General features: G+C 42.3%; 1 protein-coding gene across 2 annotated transcripts in view; it reads right to left on the bottom strand.

The window, feature by feature from the left end:
• Window positions 1–18,625, bottom strand: part of EIF2B3 (eukaryotic translation initiation factor 2B subunit gamma) — a 79,242-nt gene that overhangs the window by 3,063 nt on the left and 57,554 nt on the right. For both annotated transcript variants that reach the window (XM_053392599.1, XM_053392601.1), the window contains exon 11: window positions 4,942–5,045. In XM_053392599.1, coding sequence (XP_053248574.1) covers window positions 4,942–5,045 — 104 coding nt within the window. The remainder of the gene's footprint in view (window positions 1–4,941; window positions 5,046–18,625) is intronic.

The raw sequence follows: 18,625 nt of genomic DNA, 5'->3' as shown, positions 1-18,625 counted from the left end.
CATTCCAGAACCAAACCTAGAAACCCTGCTGGACCTACCCAGAAACAGAAGGAAGGGAGATTGGTTTGATGATTTAGGTCTTCTTGAGACAGGCAGAGCTCCACATCTGAGAAGGAAAAAACTGAAGAGTTCTAAGACTAATATTTCAGGATTTAAGGAATTGCCAAGGAGCATCAAAATACCATTACTTCAAAGACTGTTGCGCTAGAATATTGAGATCACTGCACACAACGTGGTATCATGTTCTTCTGGGGCTTGGTGGGAAAGTCAAGGGCAAGATAAAAAAGATCAGAGCAAGCCCCTGGGCAGCTCCCAGTGTTCATTGCTATACAGGTATAGATGATCAAGAACCACAGTCATCTGAAGACTTAAAGAACAGACTGGCAAGGCCTTCCCTTTCAGTGGCTCTGTCTCATTGAGAGGGCTATATGCAATCTCTTAAGGGGCCTCTCACCGATTCTGCAATCACATGTTGCGGATAAGCTGCTACAGGGGAGCTATATTTTATTGTGAACAGTCCTAGATAACAATCTTCTTGGATTAGCAAGAATCTGGATATTTTCATATCTAGCTCACATCAGCCTATATTTTGTCTTTTTATGGGTACCTACTATTATTTGAGCAAGAGAGATTTCATCAAGCCTGGTCTGCTACTCTTGCAACCAAGTCCCTAAATTTAATAATGAGAGAGGAAGAAATGGCATGCTTGTGAAGCAGAGCTAAACAATATTTTTAAAATGTATGTAGAAAAATTGTGGAAAGCATTGTCAGCATTTCCAGGTGCATATGTGACAGATGCATATCCAGGGCTCCTCAGCCCACTTCTGAAGGTGATCTGGGGAGAAACAACAACAGGAGATGAATGGGACTGCAGGTTCTTGCAATGTGTTTTTTCTCTATTTCTGCAGAGCCACCCATATGCAGATGCCACTGTAGGCTGCATGTACACAGCCCCTAAAGTCAGTTCCCTGGAGTTAAATTTCCAAGGCCTTCCAGATGCACAGTTGTGATTATACAAATGTCATGCAGTGATTTGGACAGCTAACAACAAGGTCTCTGACTCACATGGGCTGTTTACAGAGAACCTCAGGCCACACAGAGCAGTTTCCTGTTGTGATAGATTCTAGTCCAGGATAGACCTCTGCATTCAGAGTCTGATCTCTTTTGACCTTTCTGCAAAAGTATGATCATTATTATAGAAGAAGAGAGAAACGTTTTACATTTTAAGGAGACAAGCAGCCTTTTAACTTTAGCTTGGTTTCCACTGAAGAAGGTAAAACTGGATTACAAGGCTATTGCCAGCTATTGGCTACAACAAATGTGCCAGGCGGGTTGTAAAGCTGACTTTATATTTAATGGGCATGTGAAAGATGAATGCTTGCAGCTCTTGGATTCATGACTATAACAAATTGTTTAAGACCTACCAAACCATAAGCAGCAACATGCCAAAAAGGGTTATATACCCATCTGTTCTTGAAGAATATTATTTCTTAAGTTTATAAATCTATTAGCAAATAAAATATATGTTCAAATCCTTAGCACTGGACCTATGATGGCTTTTCCAAGGAAGCGCAGCAGCATAATAGAGAATTGGAAGGGTCAGAAACATAGAACTGAGTATAACGTAGAGCTGAGTGTAAAGAATTGCATGAGGAAGGATTAAGCTGCCTTTAATGAAACACTGTCCACAAGACACTGAAGCAAAATAACTGTGTACTAGCTAAGCTTTTGGTCATCAAATTGTAAGTATGTGAACATATTGAGGCAAATTAAGTGGGGACCTACAAAAACAAGAAAGAACACAGAACACATGACATATGAAGACTGGCCACAGGAACTCCAGACTTACTCTAGAGCAGGCATCCTCAAAAGCTGTCATTATGCGTCTTACCAAGTCAACAGGATCATCACTCAGTACTCCCCAAGGAACTGGAAGAGTGGTTCATAGTTTGCAACATTCACTTTAATTCTTAGCTTAGGGGTCAAGGCAATAAATAACTGGGTAAACAATGTGTTTGTCTGCCTGTGTGCGCATTTGCATGCATGTGGAGGAAACAAGTGGTTGTTACCCACCAAAGAAGATCAATTGGGTATTAGTGCTGATTTCCAATGGGCATTTAGCACTGATCAATCACCAGTGAACAAGATTCTTTTTCAAGATACATATAATATATGGTGGTGGTGGTGGAGTCAGGGCAGAGTTTGAATCTTTTCTAAAAATTGCAGGTGCCTCACAAGGGATGCCTACTTCACTATTAGAGAAGCAATGGTCCAGAGGGAAAAAACGATGAAGAGGAAATAAGATGTTGTCAAATATTCAATAAAGATGGGGAAAAGAAGGAGAAACAGCTATCTGCTAGGATAACCGGGAGATAGCCCCCAAACAAAAACAAAACAAATGACAACTCCAGTGGGTTCAATTTATAGTGGACTAGACTGAACGTGGGTTGCAGAAAGTGCCTCCCAGCTGTAAGAGTAGTTGGGCAACTGAACGAAAATGCTGCATGGCATGTTATTTCCTGGATTACAAAGCAACCCTAACTGTTGATCACCATCTCTAAATCTGAAGCCTTGTTGCCTCCTATTGGTCAGGACGGCAGGTGGGGGGTGGGGGGAAGTGCCAGCGCCAGGCTGCCACAGCAGAGAGCTCAATCTGGCATCCCTTTAGAATACACATTGTTTCTACTGCTCCAATTTCACATCCCTCTTCTGTAAAGGGGCTGGCTTAATCCTCCAAAGCCGATCCTTTGCCAGCCCAGTTTTCTGTACAGTGGTAACTTGGTTCCCGAGCGGCTTAGTTGACGAACAAATTGGCTCCTGAACGCCACAAACCCGGAAGTAAGTGTTCTGGTTTGTGAACGTTTTTTGGAACCCGAACATCCGTTTCGGCTGCTGGCATTGTTTCCGGGGCTAATCAGCCAATCAGAAGCCGTGCCTTGGTTTTCGAATGTCTTGGAAGTCAAACGGACTTCCAGAACAAATTGAGTTTGAGAAACAAGGTACCACTGTAATTGTTTTACTGGGGGTCTGTTAATTATTCTATATGCTTTATGCTGTATTTGTGACTTTCTATTATGTTCTATCATGTTATTGTTATTTACTGTTTGTAAGCCGCTTTGGGATTCATTTGAATGAAAAGCGGCATAAAAATATAATAAATCAAATCAATCAATGTTCCTCTGCACCCCACCCTCAACACACCCATTTTGGGGCCTCTCATCAGTGGGAACATTGCCTGTGGTAGCTGTAAAATAGTCTGTCAGAGCCTCCCTGCCCCTTACAGAGATATCTCTGCTTAATCCAAACACCTAGCAGCATGGGTTGGGGGTTAGGATCGCTCCATTCATGTCCCCAGGGATATGATAAATGTCGAAGATTTGGCCTATGTGAGTGGGAAAGGCAAGATTAGATTACTCTTGCGCTCCCTTCAATATTGAACATGAAAAATGGAATAGTGGAAGCAAAGTGCACTCTTGATGGGATGTGGCAATAGCTCCAATTGATAGCAACAGGAAATACCGCTTCTGACTGGCGTAAGTACAGCAAACAGTCAAGGAATATAAATAGGTACCGGTATTCCTGGGGCTGCTCCTCTTTGGCAGTTCTAGCAACCCAACAAAGTCCAAGCCTGAGCAAATTATCCATGGCCAGGATGAGCATAAGGGTTTTTTAAAAGGCAGAATTTAGAAGATTCATTACTTATTACTTTGAAGTATTGTCCAGCTTACACTGTGGGGGATAGGGTGGTTTAAGCAAGTAAAAGAAATAATGACGAAATCGTTATGATCAGAAAGCCTTCGTGGTGTCTGTTCATGCCCATGAGAACCAAATGCATTAGTGTCCAAATTAAATGACAAAACACAGTGTAAACACTTCTGCAACTCGGGTCATACACAGTGTATACAAATCCAGCCAGCCTTTCCATTACAGACAGTTAAAGCCTAAAAATCAGCTTGAGAGAGAAGGCAAGCCAACCATTTCTACCACAAATTAACCGCTTGGGTGCAATGCTTTTGTCACAGTTCCACATCCCAAGCAAAGGAGGTACCAACCCTCCATCCTCCACTCATTTTAAAACCTTGGTTTCAGAGAAGATAGTTTAAACAGCTAGTCCTTGATCAACCATGGGCTCTCCAGCTCAGATGGGAGTTGCTAAGACTTCAATACCAGCTCCTTGTACTGTAGGGACCAGTTTTTGATGCACCTCATGATTATAGCAAAACTGTTTTATGCTACTTTTTATTTCACGTGTGTATGTTCCACCTTGGTTCGAGTGTGTGCTTCATGGCTCCAGGCACAAGACAGCATGTTGGTGCCTGCAACTTCTATTGCCAGCACTTTCAAAGGTTAGAGGCAGCATGGTCCGACTTGGCAGGCTGCGTATCCTCTGAGCACAAACTCATTTTACAGGTATATACGTTTTAGGAGGTACTTTCAAATAATTTAAATTAGTTGTTGAAATTGGTGCCATGAGAATCCAGGAACCAAACTATAGACCGGCAACAATGGATCAGATCATGGATATACTGACAACCCGTCTCCTCAAAATGGCCACAATCTAATTTCCCACTTGTATTCATGCCACCAAGCATACCTGATCTGGGGCATGTGACAATAGCTAGTTAGTTAATAACTCCTTGTGTTGCCTGACACTTGTGTGTGATCTAAGGGCCACCATCATTTTAAGGATAACTTTTATTCACTACAGAGCTATTTTTAGTACGCTATTGTCTACATTTGGGGCAGGATTCGAAATAATCTCCATTTCACGATATTGCTTTTACCACCAATGTACTCTCTTGAGTCCACTGATTCGCTAATCATATGCACTTGCATATTGCTCTAGCTGAGAAAGGATAAATCCTGGAAGTGGTGATGGATGAGGAATAGTAGCCCTTCTAGAAAACAGTGGTAAAGTTAAAAGATCATTCATCTGCTTACATTTGGGTTCCAGATGCTGGCTGTTTCCGATCAAGCAGTCCTTGATATCGGCTCCGCTCTCTATCACTGCATTATGGCACACAACACAGTTCTGTAAGCTGCACCTGTAATGCAATTATAAATGGGGCATTATTATTATGATATTGTTTTATTATTACCTTCATATCCCACCTCCAAGGAGCTCATGGTGGCATACATATTTGTCCCCTCTCCATTTGATCCTCACAGCAACCTAGGGAGGTAGGCTCAGCTGAGAGCTAGTGACTACCCCAAGGTCATGCAGTGGAGGGCTTTGTGGCTAAGTGGAGATTTGAACCCTGGTCTCCCAGGTCCTAGTCCAGGACTCTTAACCACCACACCATGCTGGCTCTGAAATGCAGCAAGAAGTTAGACCAAGAACAGTAGTGACTCCTTGACCAACAATAGCACCGCTACTGCCACCAGGGGACAGGAACCATGAATGTATGGTCTCAGATTCCATCTCTGTTGTAAAAAAGGATCAGGTAGTAGGTGAGTAAAAAATTCCCTGCCTGAGACCCTGGAAAATGACTGCCAGTCATAGCAGAGCAGACAATACTGGTCTAGATTAACAAATAGCCTATCCTGGTGTAAGGCAGCTTCCTATGAGCAGACCTGGGATATAAAACCTGCCTTTCTTCCAATTCCAGTCTTCTTCTTTCCCAGCCTGGGTGCTTAGTTGCTATGACAGAGCTCTGCTGCCAGATGTCACAAAGGGAGCATACAAAAGGACAAAGACAAGACAGTTGCCACCTTTCACATTCAGGATGCTTTTCTATTTGCAGCTTCTACTGCCTTGCAGAGCTCCCCCCACCCTTTTGTATTAGGGTAAATATTGCCACTGACTTTGTATTCATGCACACACAAATACCCTGCTATGTTAAACCAACAAAAGCCAAGGAAATAAAGCCTGGAATGCTCTCTGGTTCAGGGATTCCCAATTGGTGCAACCTTGCACACTGTTTGCTAGAATAACAAGGACACAGCCAAAATAGTGAAAGGTATACTACCCTGCCAACAAACTTTGCAAAAGGTTGGTTTTAAGTCACAGTTAAAGAGTCAGAGGAGAAACAAGCAAGCAAGCAAGCAAGCACCAGATTCCTAATTTCAGCTCTCTCAAAATCATACATTTAAGTGGTACTATTCCTTTGCATCTCTGTCTCATGAGAATCCATCATCAGACAAAATAGGGAGTGTGAAAATCAGTGTTAGAAATATTCACTGGCATTACACACAATTTCATTCTCAAACACATACCAAAGCATTGTCAGATCATAGGCTTCTTGTCTGTGCACAGGCAAGTACAAAACCAGAAAAGCTACATAGGCATCCAGCTACTTGAACAGATGTGATTTCATTATGTAACAGAATCATAGAACTGTAGATTTGGAAGAGACCATGAGGGTCATCTAGTCCAACCCCCTGCAATGCAATATTCTCAATGCAAATCCAGAAGTTTCTATTCCGTGTGGAAACAGAAAATAATAGCACACAGAAATGCAGAAATCATAATGCTTTTTGGATACTTCCAAAAGGCTGGAATTCTATGTGCTTTCCCTAAGCCCTTTCACAATGAGACACAAATCTATATTTCTTTTCATCACCTAGTGTTTGGTATCAAATTCCAAAGCTCTATTAAAACCTGGATGAATTGGGGAAAAGTTTTAATAATTTTCACATTTTACGACATTTTCTCATTTCTGGTTGAAGAAAATGACAACCTCACTTGAAATGTACAATTCAAGCTTTTCATGTTTCATTCCCAAGTTGCCCACTTGCAGCTAAAGAAAGCTGCACTCAAGTCCCCTGGCACAGGATAGATTTAGACCCTGAGAAATTGCTCCCCCTATTGGTTGCCCATCACTGTTCCAGTGGAACACGGCTGTCAAAGAAGGCAGATTGTCCTGTGAGCACAAGCAGCATATAAAGGTAAAGGTAAAGGTACCCCTGCCCGTTCGGGCCAGTCTTGCCAGACTCTAGGGTTGTGCGCTCATCTCACTCTATAGGCCGGGAGCCAGCGCTGTCTGCAGACACTTCCGGGTCACGTGGCCAGCATGACAAGCTGCATCTGGCGAGCCAGCGCAGCACACGGAACGCCGTTTACCTTCCCGCTGGTAAGCGGTCCCTATTTATCTACTTGCACCCGGAGGTGCTTTCGAACTGCTAGGTTGGCAGGCGCTGGGACCGAACGACGGGAGCGCACCCCGCCGCGGGGATTTGAACCGCCAACCATGCGATCGGCAAGTCCTAGGCGCTGAGGTTTAACCCACAGCGCCACCCGCGTCAGGGCTTCAAATATCAAGACAGAGACCTTGACTGGACTTAATGAAAATTCGCAAGGATACGATCATAATGCCCCGGGTTGCTAAGGAGACCGACTCCCATCTCAGACAATTGGGAACTGAGCTTCTCCAGTCAAAGCTGAGTTGACAATCCTCTTGTTGAAAAGAATTTAACTCCCTCTCTAAGACATCATAGGGCTCAGAGAGGAGCAGGCCTATGGTATGAAAAGGGAGACATTTTGAACAGGCAAGACTCTCCTTGCTGTAAGCCCAACTGCCTCCCCTCTCACACAGCAAGGCTGCACAGTTATGCATGATGGAGTCATCTAGCTCAGGTTGCCTTGGCAAGGCCTCTTATTGAGATGTTAATAGAGGGGAAAGGCTGTGTAGACAGCTCTCTCTCCCTTTGCTCCCTATCCCTGCTACACTGACACAGCTGCTTCCTTTCCAACAGCTCCATTTACTGCACAGCAGTGCTAGCATGAAGAGTATCTAGGATTCACTGGTTTACACACTAGAAACCCAGAGTGCTGTTGGGATTTTAAAAAATGCACCCCAAGTTCAGGTGCAGCACTTGCAAGATACCCGTGGTTTGCCATCGCAGAGAATTGCAAACTATAACTTTCCAAGCTGAAAGTTTCGCAGTGTCTTGATTCCAAGTGACTTTAAAACAAATGCCATGGAAAACAAATCAAGAGCACACTCTCTCGCATACTGTTGAACTTACCCAAGCTTCTAAGCTGGCTTCATTTGTGATGCTAGGCTGTGATTTCAGGAGATACATAAAGTAAACTGCTCACCTCTATATTTTCAAAGGGCAAGATCTTTATACCAGTATGCTTTGGTGTTACAAAATCTTTTACACTTGGAAAAACTGAAATCAATTAGTCTGCAAAGAACTTCCAGAAGCATCCTCTTAAGACATGTGGCAAACAGGCAAATACCCTCACCCTCTCCTCCATCCCCTTTTTTAACAGGGAGCTTGAGGAAGAGTTCTGTGTTACTCAAAAGCTCGCTAAATGTTTTGTGGCTTTTATTTGGCCTAATGAAGGCATTCTAATACTGCTCTTGTTTGGGCTTATTAAGAAACAAAATTTGGCTGCCTTCAACATCTGTTGGGCTGAAAGAATCCCTGAAAGAGCAGAAATCTCATTCTGGATGTCAGATTCCAGCAAAACAAGGGAAACGTATTTTCCAGCTCCAGGATGACAAAAGCTTACCAGGGCTGGAAACATTTTAAATTCCGTATCTATAATGCAGGATTTCAAACACACACTGATAATTCTAAGCTCCCACTAGGGCCCTGCCCCACAATAGAGCAGTTTGGCCAGATTTTACCACAGGAGTGGAAAACAAATTGAAGACGTAAAACACATTTTGTGGGTGTTCCTTCCACTCACTGACAGATGTAATACAGCCATTTGGAAATTACTTGCAAATGCTTTTTTGTGCACATTTTAAAAATCAAACTATAAAGACTGCCAACAGAAGAATTTTGTGTTTATTTTATTTCAAACTCCTTTCTGTTCCCCCACCCCTGTCAAGAAATAAGCTTATTTTCTTATGTGGTAAGCATCTGATTTCCTGGCAATTTGATTTCCAGTTTTGAGTACTGTATCCTTATAAAACTACAAATATAACATTAGCCTGTATAACAGCTTTGATGCTAGCAGTCACCTATGTAAGAATGTATCGGATAGAGTGGTTTCTAATGGGAAACACATTTATTGTTGCGAAAAGGACAATCTACATTTTCAGCACTGTGAAAGTAGATATCTTCCAATCCTAAAATCTGCAGCACTCACCTTATTAACAAGTCACAAGTGATTTAAAGGTATACAAATTGGCCAATGTGAACACAAAATCAGCCTCTATGCTAATCATAATATATTTAATGTCTATTAAATTCCGCAACTCAAGCTTTGTTTAAGAGCCATAGTCAAATTTCAGGCTGTAAAATCAATACAAAATAAAACACAGATATCAACAAAGACATTATGAGACAGAATAGTACAGTGGTACCTCGGGTTACATACGCTTCAGGTTACAGACTCTGCTAACCCAGAAATAGTACCTCGGGTTAAGAACTTTGCTTCAGGATGAGAACAGAAATAGTGCTCCGGCGGTGCAGCGGCAGCAGGAGGCCCCATTAGCTAAAGTTGTGCTTCAGGTTAAGAACAGTTTCAGGTTAAGAACGGACCTCCGGAACGAATTAAGTACTTAACCTGAGGTACCACTGTATTTATTGCGCTGAAAAACCTGTAAGATATCTTGTAATTATTATTATTTTAATAAGTAACGAGGGTGGTCTCTTTGCTTAATAAGTCTAAGGAAAATGATGAAATTAAAATTGTCATGCATGGGCAGAGTTGCTGCTATTAGAATTAATACACTCCTGAGGTTTCTTTTTGTCTTTGAACATGTGCCAATTAGTATACATGCACAAATACTGACAACTTGGCAGGAAAATGTTATCTAATTTTAGTTGGGAGGGTAAATGATAATGAGTTTCTTTGCAGAATTCAAAAGAGAAAGAGAACAGCCTGCCCAAACTCTTACTATTTTGTCATGGCACTGAAAATGACACATTAAATACATGGCACAAGCTCATTGGAAGATATTCCATTCTGTTCCATTTCGTACTGTTTTACGTGTTTTGCAATTGTAGTGGTTTTGTTTTTATAATGGTATATTCAGTGGCTCCCAAGTGGTTTTCCCCACGGACCACTTAAAAATTGCTGAGGATCTTGGTGGACCAATTCATTATTTTTCTGCCTCTTGTAGCAATCACAATATGCCGTGATAGGCGCTGTATGGTTTTTATTTGTATCTTTATTGCTTTTTTATTTCTTATATTGTATTGTATCCTATTACAATTTGAATTCCACAGAATTCTATGGAATTCAAAAGGCAAGTGAGTTCTTCACAGACACAGTGCAGACCACCTGAAGGAAGCTTGTCCGCAGACCACTTTGGGAACCTGTGGTATATTTTAAGAAATTGTGTGTTTCTAAGAATACAGAAAACCAGACAGTAACAAGCTCTCATTATTGAAATACAGAATGGAGAAATGGGAAAAATATGAAAACAGCATTCACCGATTTTAAAATACTAGTTGTTAATTGGAATGATTCCAAAAATGTTATTTAGAATTCACTGTCAATTTGCTATCTTATTAATTACTAGTATGAAACAAATCTTTAAGTGGAGAAAATATGCTTGAACAAAATTGTTACAGTGCCTGAGTGGGATAAAATCTGTACTAAATGTTTTGATATGCCAGTTAATATTAATATGAGGGAAACATTATAAAATAATAATAGTATTTGAGCCCCAACAAACTGAAAACTATGATTATGTCATTCATAAATGCTGGAGATGTGATCTATTGTGTGATAATGTATCATGGAAATGTTTTCCGACATTACAACGTACCTGCTTTATTGGATGGAATGGTGAGAGATAAACATGACATGCTCACCTCTCCTTTATTAATGGTGGGTGGAATTAAACTGGTGCTCTTGTGTTCATGCTAGTGGAAGAGGAGGGGAGGTATTTTTGCCTCTCACAAGCACTCTGCAGCTCCCACTGAAAACTAGCTCCAAGGAGTTGGGGGACCCTCCAGGACAGGGTGAAGAGTGGCACAAGGGGCTATAGGGAGAAGGGGGAACTGGCAAAAACCACCTCTCTGTGCTGTTAGCGGACACCACTTGATAGCTCCTGTGGCAGAGCATGAGACTCTTAATCTCCAGGGTCTCGGTGGTGGGTTCATGCCCCACGTTGGGCAAAAGATTCATGTATTGCAGGGGACTGGACTAGATGACCCCTGTGGTCTCTCCCCACTCTACAATTCTAGGATTCTACATGAGCTCAAAAGCCCTTTCATGAGCAAAAGGGCATCACAATTGGAGGTGGCCAATTGATTAGTTGCTAAAAATGGGCACAGACCAAAAAAAACTACAATTTAAAAATGGTTCTCCAAAGAATGGCACATTGTACAAATGTCTAAAGTTACTGAGATTGTGAAACTTGGGATAAGGAAGCCAACAAATGGAAACTTTTGTCAAAACATGGCATCTATTCATTAAATTTGGAAGGCTATGTATACATCTCAATATGAATGTTTATACAGGTTTTTAAGTTCAGTAGCATAATTTGTGTTCTTTTTTTGTTTTGTTTGAAAAGCTTTTTAAAGAGTTTTTAATTTTTTTAATAATGAAAAAGCTAACAACCACAACAAAACTGTGATGCATCACAAACCGTTTGACTTAGAACTGAAATTACAACTAGGAGTTTTGATCGGCTTCAAGCAAATCCAAGTAGCTGAACTGGTCTTCTCTGGAGAGGAAGGGATTTAGCCCAATTTTGTGATACTAATGCAGACACAGCCATCTGATGCTAAAATATGTTAATGTGTTGACCAGGTGTGATAGAGAGAAAAAGGGGTTGGGAGTCTGACTTTTGAGAGAAATGGGGGGGGCATGGAGAAGAGGAGTGATGACCAAGAAGTTGGGGAGGGGTAGATTACAAGGATTTAAGTCTTTAAAGCAGAGACCACCTAACAAGATGACTCTGAAATGCTTCTAATTTCAGTAAAGCCGCAACCCACCCCCTCCCCTCCCCCATGCCTCCATTGTAAACAACTAATCCCAGCAGAAAACAACAGAGAGTAAAATGTATACTCATTCTGCAGCATTCCAGGCCTTGCTTTATCTTTTATTTATTTTTCTAAGAGGTCAGAGATTGTTTGAAAGAAGGGGGAGGGAGGGAGGCAAAGACACAGGTCATCTCTTGTGTGGGCTGTTTTAAAGGCAATGTCCAAGAACATACAATCTGGAGTTTTTATAGCAGAGCAATCCCAGGCCTCATTCTCTCCCCCCCCCCCCCCATTTTGTGGTAAAGCTACACAGCTTTAAACCAAAGGACAGGGTGGTCGATTACTTCGGAAAGAAATGTAAAGAATTGGGAAATAATTCCTTTTCCTGTTGAAACTATAAATAAGGAAGGCTGATTTACACAGTGCCAGGACTGCTGACTTTCAAAGCTTGCTATCTGTCTATAAATCAAGTGCGTTGAGGGAAGTTAACTCTATACTTAAAGAGAGAGAGAAAAGCAAAGCCTCCACCACCTAAAGGTAGCGAGAGAGCCAAGGAATTGTGGTCTTCTATTCTCTTTAGCCCCAGAAAAATGCATCTGAGTGAAATCAAACATAGTGTGGAGGAGTGGGGAGGGTGGGAGACTAAAATCTGCAGCGTTCAGCACACAAGGAACAGGCTGCAGAAATCCAAAACACAGCCCATAATTACAGGCTACCCGCCAATTATTTAGGACTCAGTGATTAAAGTAATGAACAGCCATGGAGGAAAAGGAGCTTAGATGACTGAGGTCAAGACCTCAAGCAGAGCCCCAGCCCTAGACTCAGCTACCCAAAAAGGTATGGATGACAAACCCTTGCCTTGCAGCCAGTCTACAGACATGGAGAAGCACAACACATCTATTTTATGTGGTGCTTTTAAATGCCAGGGTAGTGGCTAATGGAGCAGCAGCCATCTATTATTTGACACAGGGCAAGGCTGGCAACGTGGCACACTTCAACAAGCCCTGGCTAGATTTTGCACAAGGGCTTATGCTGCTCTGAAGAGTTGTGAAGGAATATGTGGTGAATCATTCAGCCCAGTAAGGGGACAGGAAAGTGTAATTAGCCATAACTTGTAAAGTTTTCATCCTTTTGGTCAAAATTATTGCAAGTTTGGAATATGCATATTTCATGTCGGAACCTGGGATAGTCTAGAAATCTTGCAGCTGTATTGAACATTCAGCTCCTTAAAACAATCTGGATCAACCTGTCTCAGAGCTGGTGTCTGTGACTCCAGGACCTGGTGTCCTAGAAAACGCCGACATCTGTATCAAGGGTGTCAAGACTGGCTCAACATTTCAAGGCTCCTGAGGGAACCGCAGATCTCACCATGTATTGTATTGGCAGCCCCACAGATGTGGCAGGATATACAGTGGATTTTAAAATTCCATACAAGCCTGGAATCTGCTAACCTGTATTGTGATGGGACTAGAATGTTACCTTTGACTGCTGACTGCTTTGTCAGGGCATGACTCTCAGGGACTATTGATCTATGGATCTGACTCGTTTCTGGAACTCAGAATTGCTCACTTAATTCACAAGTTCTCAAGGTAATGATGTAGTCAGTTTCTGGAAAAAGGTCTAATATAACACAGAGGCTGTTGGTACAATTGCTCCTAAGTGATTCTCTACCCCACTCCGAAGCCACCCATAATTGTAGATTCAGTCAGTTACATTGCTTACAGAGAAGCAAAGCAGCAGGAGGAGCGACAATGCAAATTTAAATCTGACCAAATATGCCACAGAGCCAATTAGAAGGGCTATAATGCGGCATAAAAATCACCAACACAGTTATGCCCAGAAGAGCTGTTCCAGCTGGTACAGAGACTATGTTTCCCATGTTTGAATATTATGGCATTTAAAGCTAATGTGGACTTTTTTTTTTTGCAAAGCAATTTGCAGATAAAATAATACAGTGGTACCTCAGGTTACATACGCTTCAGGTTACAGACTCCGCTAACCCAGAAATATTGCTTCAGGTTAAGAACTTTGCTTCAGGATGAGAACAGAAATCAGGCTCCGGCGGCACGGCAGCAGCAGGAGGCCCCATTAGCTAAAGTGGTGCTTCAGGTTAAGAACAGTTTCAGGTTAAGTACGGACTTCCGGAACGAATTAAGTACTTAACCTGAGGTACCACTGTACAAGCTTAATTTGATTGTTGAAGCAGAATCCAAAACAGAGATGTCACAGTACCTGCTTGTCAGAACTGCTCAGATACATTTCAGTTGTTGCCGAAATATGTTTATATTCAGGAATTATTAGCGCAGTTGTCAAAACCCTGTCCCTAGGTTATTTCACAACTGCTTAACACAATAACATTTATTCCAGCCATGTATTTGTTACAATGCTTGTGTTACTGGGACATCTTATCTTTGATCATTGGATCATGATGGAAAGGCATTTTATTCTTCCTCATGTGGTCAGATCATTACTTTTGAGATTATGTCCCACAGACCTCTGGATTGAATTTAGGCCCAAACACTTATTGCAATGCACCTGCATGCACCTGCACTCTCCATCCTTTCACTTTTCTGCCCAAGAGCAGAACAGATTTCTTTTTTTAAAAAAACACCTGTTCTAAAAACAGCATGAGAATTTCTTACTGTGGCCACTTGCTGAATTCAATAAGGCAATAAAGGCTATGGCACTGTTTTGGAAAATAGCTTAATGTTTGCAGTAATTAGCAGACCCCATCACCTTCTATTCTTATATAAAGTACCTCCATATTTCATATGTTTGATTTGGGGAATTATCCATTCAGATAAGTTCTCTTCAGATTTAGGTACCATTCTCAAACTTTAAAACAGAGTGCAACAGCCTTATGACTTGGAGGAGGGGAAGAGAGAGAGAAGTCACGTAAGTGCTATTATATTTTCATTACTTCTTGCAATATTTTCAGTTATGTACCTTCATCATTGCTTCCAGCAAAGTGCAATGAACAGTTTTGTAGAACTCTTCACTGTAAAAAGCATCATGTAAAATAAGGAAGGATGGGGGCAAATGGTACAAATGTCTCAATTCTTCAAGCGGGGCTTGGTCTTTGGGCAGGGCAACAGCACCACCCCCTCTCCATTAAATCCAGTGGGCATTCCTACAAGCTTATGGGCCATTATGCAATGGTTCTGGGTGGTCTGCTAACTAGAGTCCTTCATAATGGTGAAGGACATGTAAGGTGTCAAGAAGCGACATTTTCTATTAGTATAATGCAGTGCAGAGCTCATCCTGGAGCTCCAGAGGCATAGTTGGCCAGGCCCAACGCCAAAGCAAGCATCTTGCTGGCTGTTTCTTGTCTGTCTTTGGCAAGAGCTGCTTTGGCGTTAAATATAAATCTTATATGTAGAATATTTTTGTCCTTTTTAAGTGGTGGACATCTTCCACAAAGCCCACTCAGTATAAACAGGGAGTTCCAAATTCGTGCTGCTTCAGTTTTGTGGGGCAAATGCTTTCTCCAGAACAGAAACAAATTCTGGTTCACATTAATGCCAGAAGCACTTTGTTCAGCCCATACTGCCTGATTGATGGCAAAATGTCCTCCAGAAAGAATCCACCATTTATCACTGGACATAAGTAGCCTGCATCAGTGTGTCCCATATGATCACCCTTAGTCTAGCCCCACAAGGAGCATGCCAAACTGGCAACTGAAGAGGAGGCATTCCTGTGACAGTTACCATCCTAGGATGCAGACCACCACAATATAAAATGTTTTGATCATCTCCACATGAGTTCCACATTATTTGCAGCTTCGCAGCTATGAGGTTGGAAACAACTTCATTTTCTCATTCCTACTCAAGAGGGATTATGTTGTAAAATATATTTTATGATGCCACACAAATATTGCCTTGGCAGCAGGCTTGTTCCCTTGTACATGTTATACAAGGTGGGGGTGGGAGAAAGCTTCTGTGCTTGTACCCCTATAAATCCCCAATACCACCCTGGGCTTAATTAGAACTTTCTTCAGATCGCTCGCAACTTTGTACATCAGGTGCTGATTTGGCACCATCGAGGAAACAACTCATAAACTTCACAATCAATCTGCAGTTAGCAGCCAACTTCTCTTGCCTTGCTGGTTGGGTTTTTCTCTCCCCTCCCCCGCCCTTGTACACATTCTCATAGAAAGTAGCATTAAATTGGAGACATGTGGTAGGCGGCAGTGGAGCTTAACTAGACACATGTGCTCTTTCTCCCATCAGCCTGCTGCCTGAAGAACAGTGAATGCATCTACATCGTTCACTCAGGCAGGTAACTGAAAAGGTGCTTTAGAAAAACACAATCACCACCAAGAAGCAGCTCATTTCCTAACTATGAGTGACTGTAGAAGGTCCCAGATATTTCTATCCCATTTTTCCATATAAACTATAATCGAGGCAGCTTACAAACAATCAAGAACAATAAAATTATGTAAGCCAGCTCACAGCAGCAACTTCAGTAGGAGTAAAATCTTTATCTCCCAAAACGTTTCATTGAAATAAAGCCACTGCTCATCTGAAAATGAACAGTGATGGGACCAGGTGTACTGGCCTTTGTAGAATGTTCCAGATTCTGGATGCCAAATATATCATCTAGGTTGTGTTCAGATATTGTTGCTTATTCCTCCCCAACCCTTTCAAAACTCCCAACATCTTATCCAGGCTCTTCCACCTCAACATCCTTGTCTGACCACACTGATTCCCATCACAATGATCCTTAGCATTTAAACTGAGCAATTCTCTTGGTGCACTCCACTGAATGAACAGGAGCTATACAAAAGGACAGGGCTTGCTTTCGCAATGCCCATTCATCTTCAAGCACCATGAGCAGAATTTCCCAATAGACTGTGCCCTGTGGCAAGGGTGCTATTTGGATTTTGTGCCTCAGACACCAAAGTGCCTGTTCACTTCCTCATACTTCCCTCAAGTCATCATCCCCACAAGTGACCTCCCTTGTCTGTTTTATCACATGATACCAAGCTTTCAGGACGCGGGTGGCGCTGTGGGTAAAAGCCTCAGCGCCTAGGGCTTGCCGATCGAAAGGTCGGCGGTTCGAATCCCTGCGGTGGGGTGCGCTCCCGTTACTCGGTCCCAGCGCCTGCCAACCTAGCAGTTCGAAAGCACCCCCAGGTGCAAGTAGATAAATAGGGACCGCTTACTGGCGGGAAGGTAAATGGCGTTTCCGTGTGCTGCGCTGGCTCACCAGATGCAGCTTTGTCACGCTGGCCACGTGACCCGGAAGTGTCTTCGGACAGCGCTGGCCCCCGGCCTCTTAAGTGAGATGGGCGCACAACCCTAGAGTCTGTCAAGACTGGCCCGTACGGGCAGGGGTGCCTTTACCTTTTACCAAGCTTTCAAGTCACCAGGCCCTTCAGATCTCTACCCAACCCTTGTCCAAGATTTTATCCTCACCTGTTCCTTGAATTGACCTGTAAATTACCTAATTAGGCAAGTTACCTCATTTAACAAGTGTCTAAAGTATACAAAGAGGCATAGCACTATTACTGAACAATACCTCAAGCGAACTTCATATTGTATTGTGCTTGTGAAGCTCGCCCACTTGCATTCCCCTTGAAGAATATGCAAGTCAAGTGATCCTCCACAATGACATCTTTTCAGATGGAGACCCTAGTCATGCAGCATATCTGCCTGGTTGGCGAGGACAGCAGGTGTGAGATCTCTGCATGATCATGTGCCATTAGTGTGTCTGGCTCACACATTCTGTGAGGTGTCTGTGAGGGGGAGGGGCTTCCACTGCCATCAAAGTGCAAATCAGGGCAGTGATTCTCTCTGGTCCCTTAACTGGGAGGGGACGTGTTCAAGCATCAAATGTATTTTTACCACACTACACAAATGGAGGCCAATATGGTCTAGACTAGTTCTAAAAATGCAAGAAAACTGCAGGAACAGAAGTCGTCTATCATTCCTAGATTGAGTGTTCTATTACCATGCTTATAGGCAAAAACTCCATGCCTTCACTTGGAAAAAAACAAAACAAAAAAATGGCCCAGAAAGTACTTTGTTGATTTTATCTTGTCTTTTAACACTTCTATCCCAATGGATTAACCATGCAGACCCAGAGGCAAACATTTTATATACAAACATAGCCAGCTTAAGCCCATGGCATCTTGGAATGCAGCCGAGCACATCCAGTGTTTTAAGTAATATGCTGAAAATAAAACTGACTGAATTATACAATAAGAGCAAAGACCCTGCCAAACATGTTACTGTTACCAATGACATCAGTTTTACTCTGATGACATTCACTACCACTTGTCATTTGGCAAGCAATCTTCCCAGATGTGCTGTGCATGCCACATGATAGGCAAAGCCAGCTCAGTGCTGTGAGAACTTGGCTGGAAGTTCCCAATGGAACGGCTACAGTCTCCTGCCCATGTTATAGTAGCAAACTGAGTATTTTTAACATGGAGAATAATTATAAATTGCAGGGCTCTGTGACAAGTAGCAACAGAATCCCTTTTCAAGGAGTTGGTTGAGCATGAGACTAGACACCTAGACATTCCTATTAAACAATGCACAGATAATTTGTCAATTGAGTATCCCTGAGGTGTTTCCTCTACATTCCATTTACATGTCAAAAACTGAAATCTGGGTAAGACCTTGATGTTTCTGCTTCACTGTTTTTTCCAACTTAATGAAATTCAAAATTAGCAACTCCAAATGTGGATCTCTCTAGTACTATTGACTAAAATTAAGCTTGGAAATATGCAAGTTTGTCCTTTGTCAACTTTGCTTCCAAGATTGTTCCTTCCCCATCCGCT

The sequence above is a fragment of the Podarcis raffonei genome, chromosome 6, assembly GCF_027172205.1.
Source record: "Podarcis raffonei isolate rPodRaf1 chromosome 6, rPodRaf1.pri, whole genome shotgun sequence".
Taxonomy (NCBI): Eukaryota; Metazoa; Chordata; class Lepidosauria; order Squamata; family Lacertidae; genus Podarcis; species Podarcis raffonei.
This window is presented reverse-complemented; position numbering and strand designations above follow the sequence as displayed.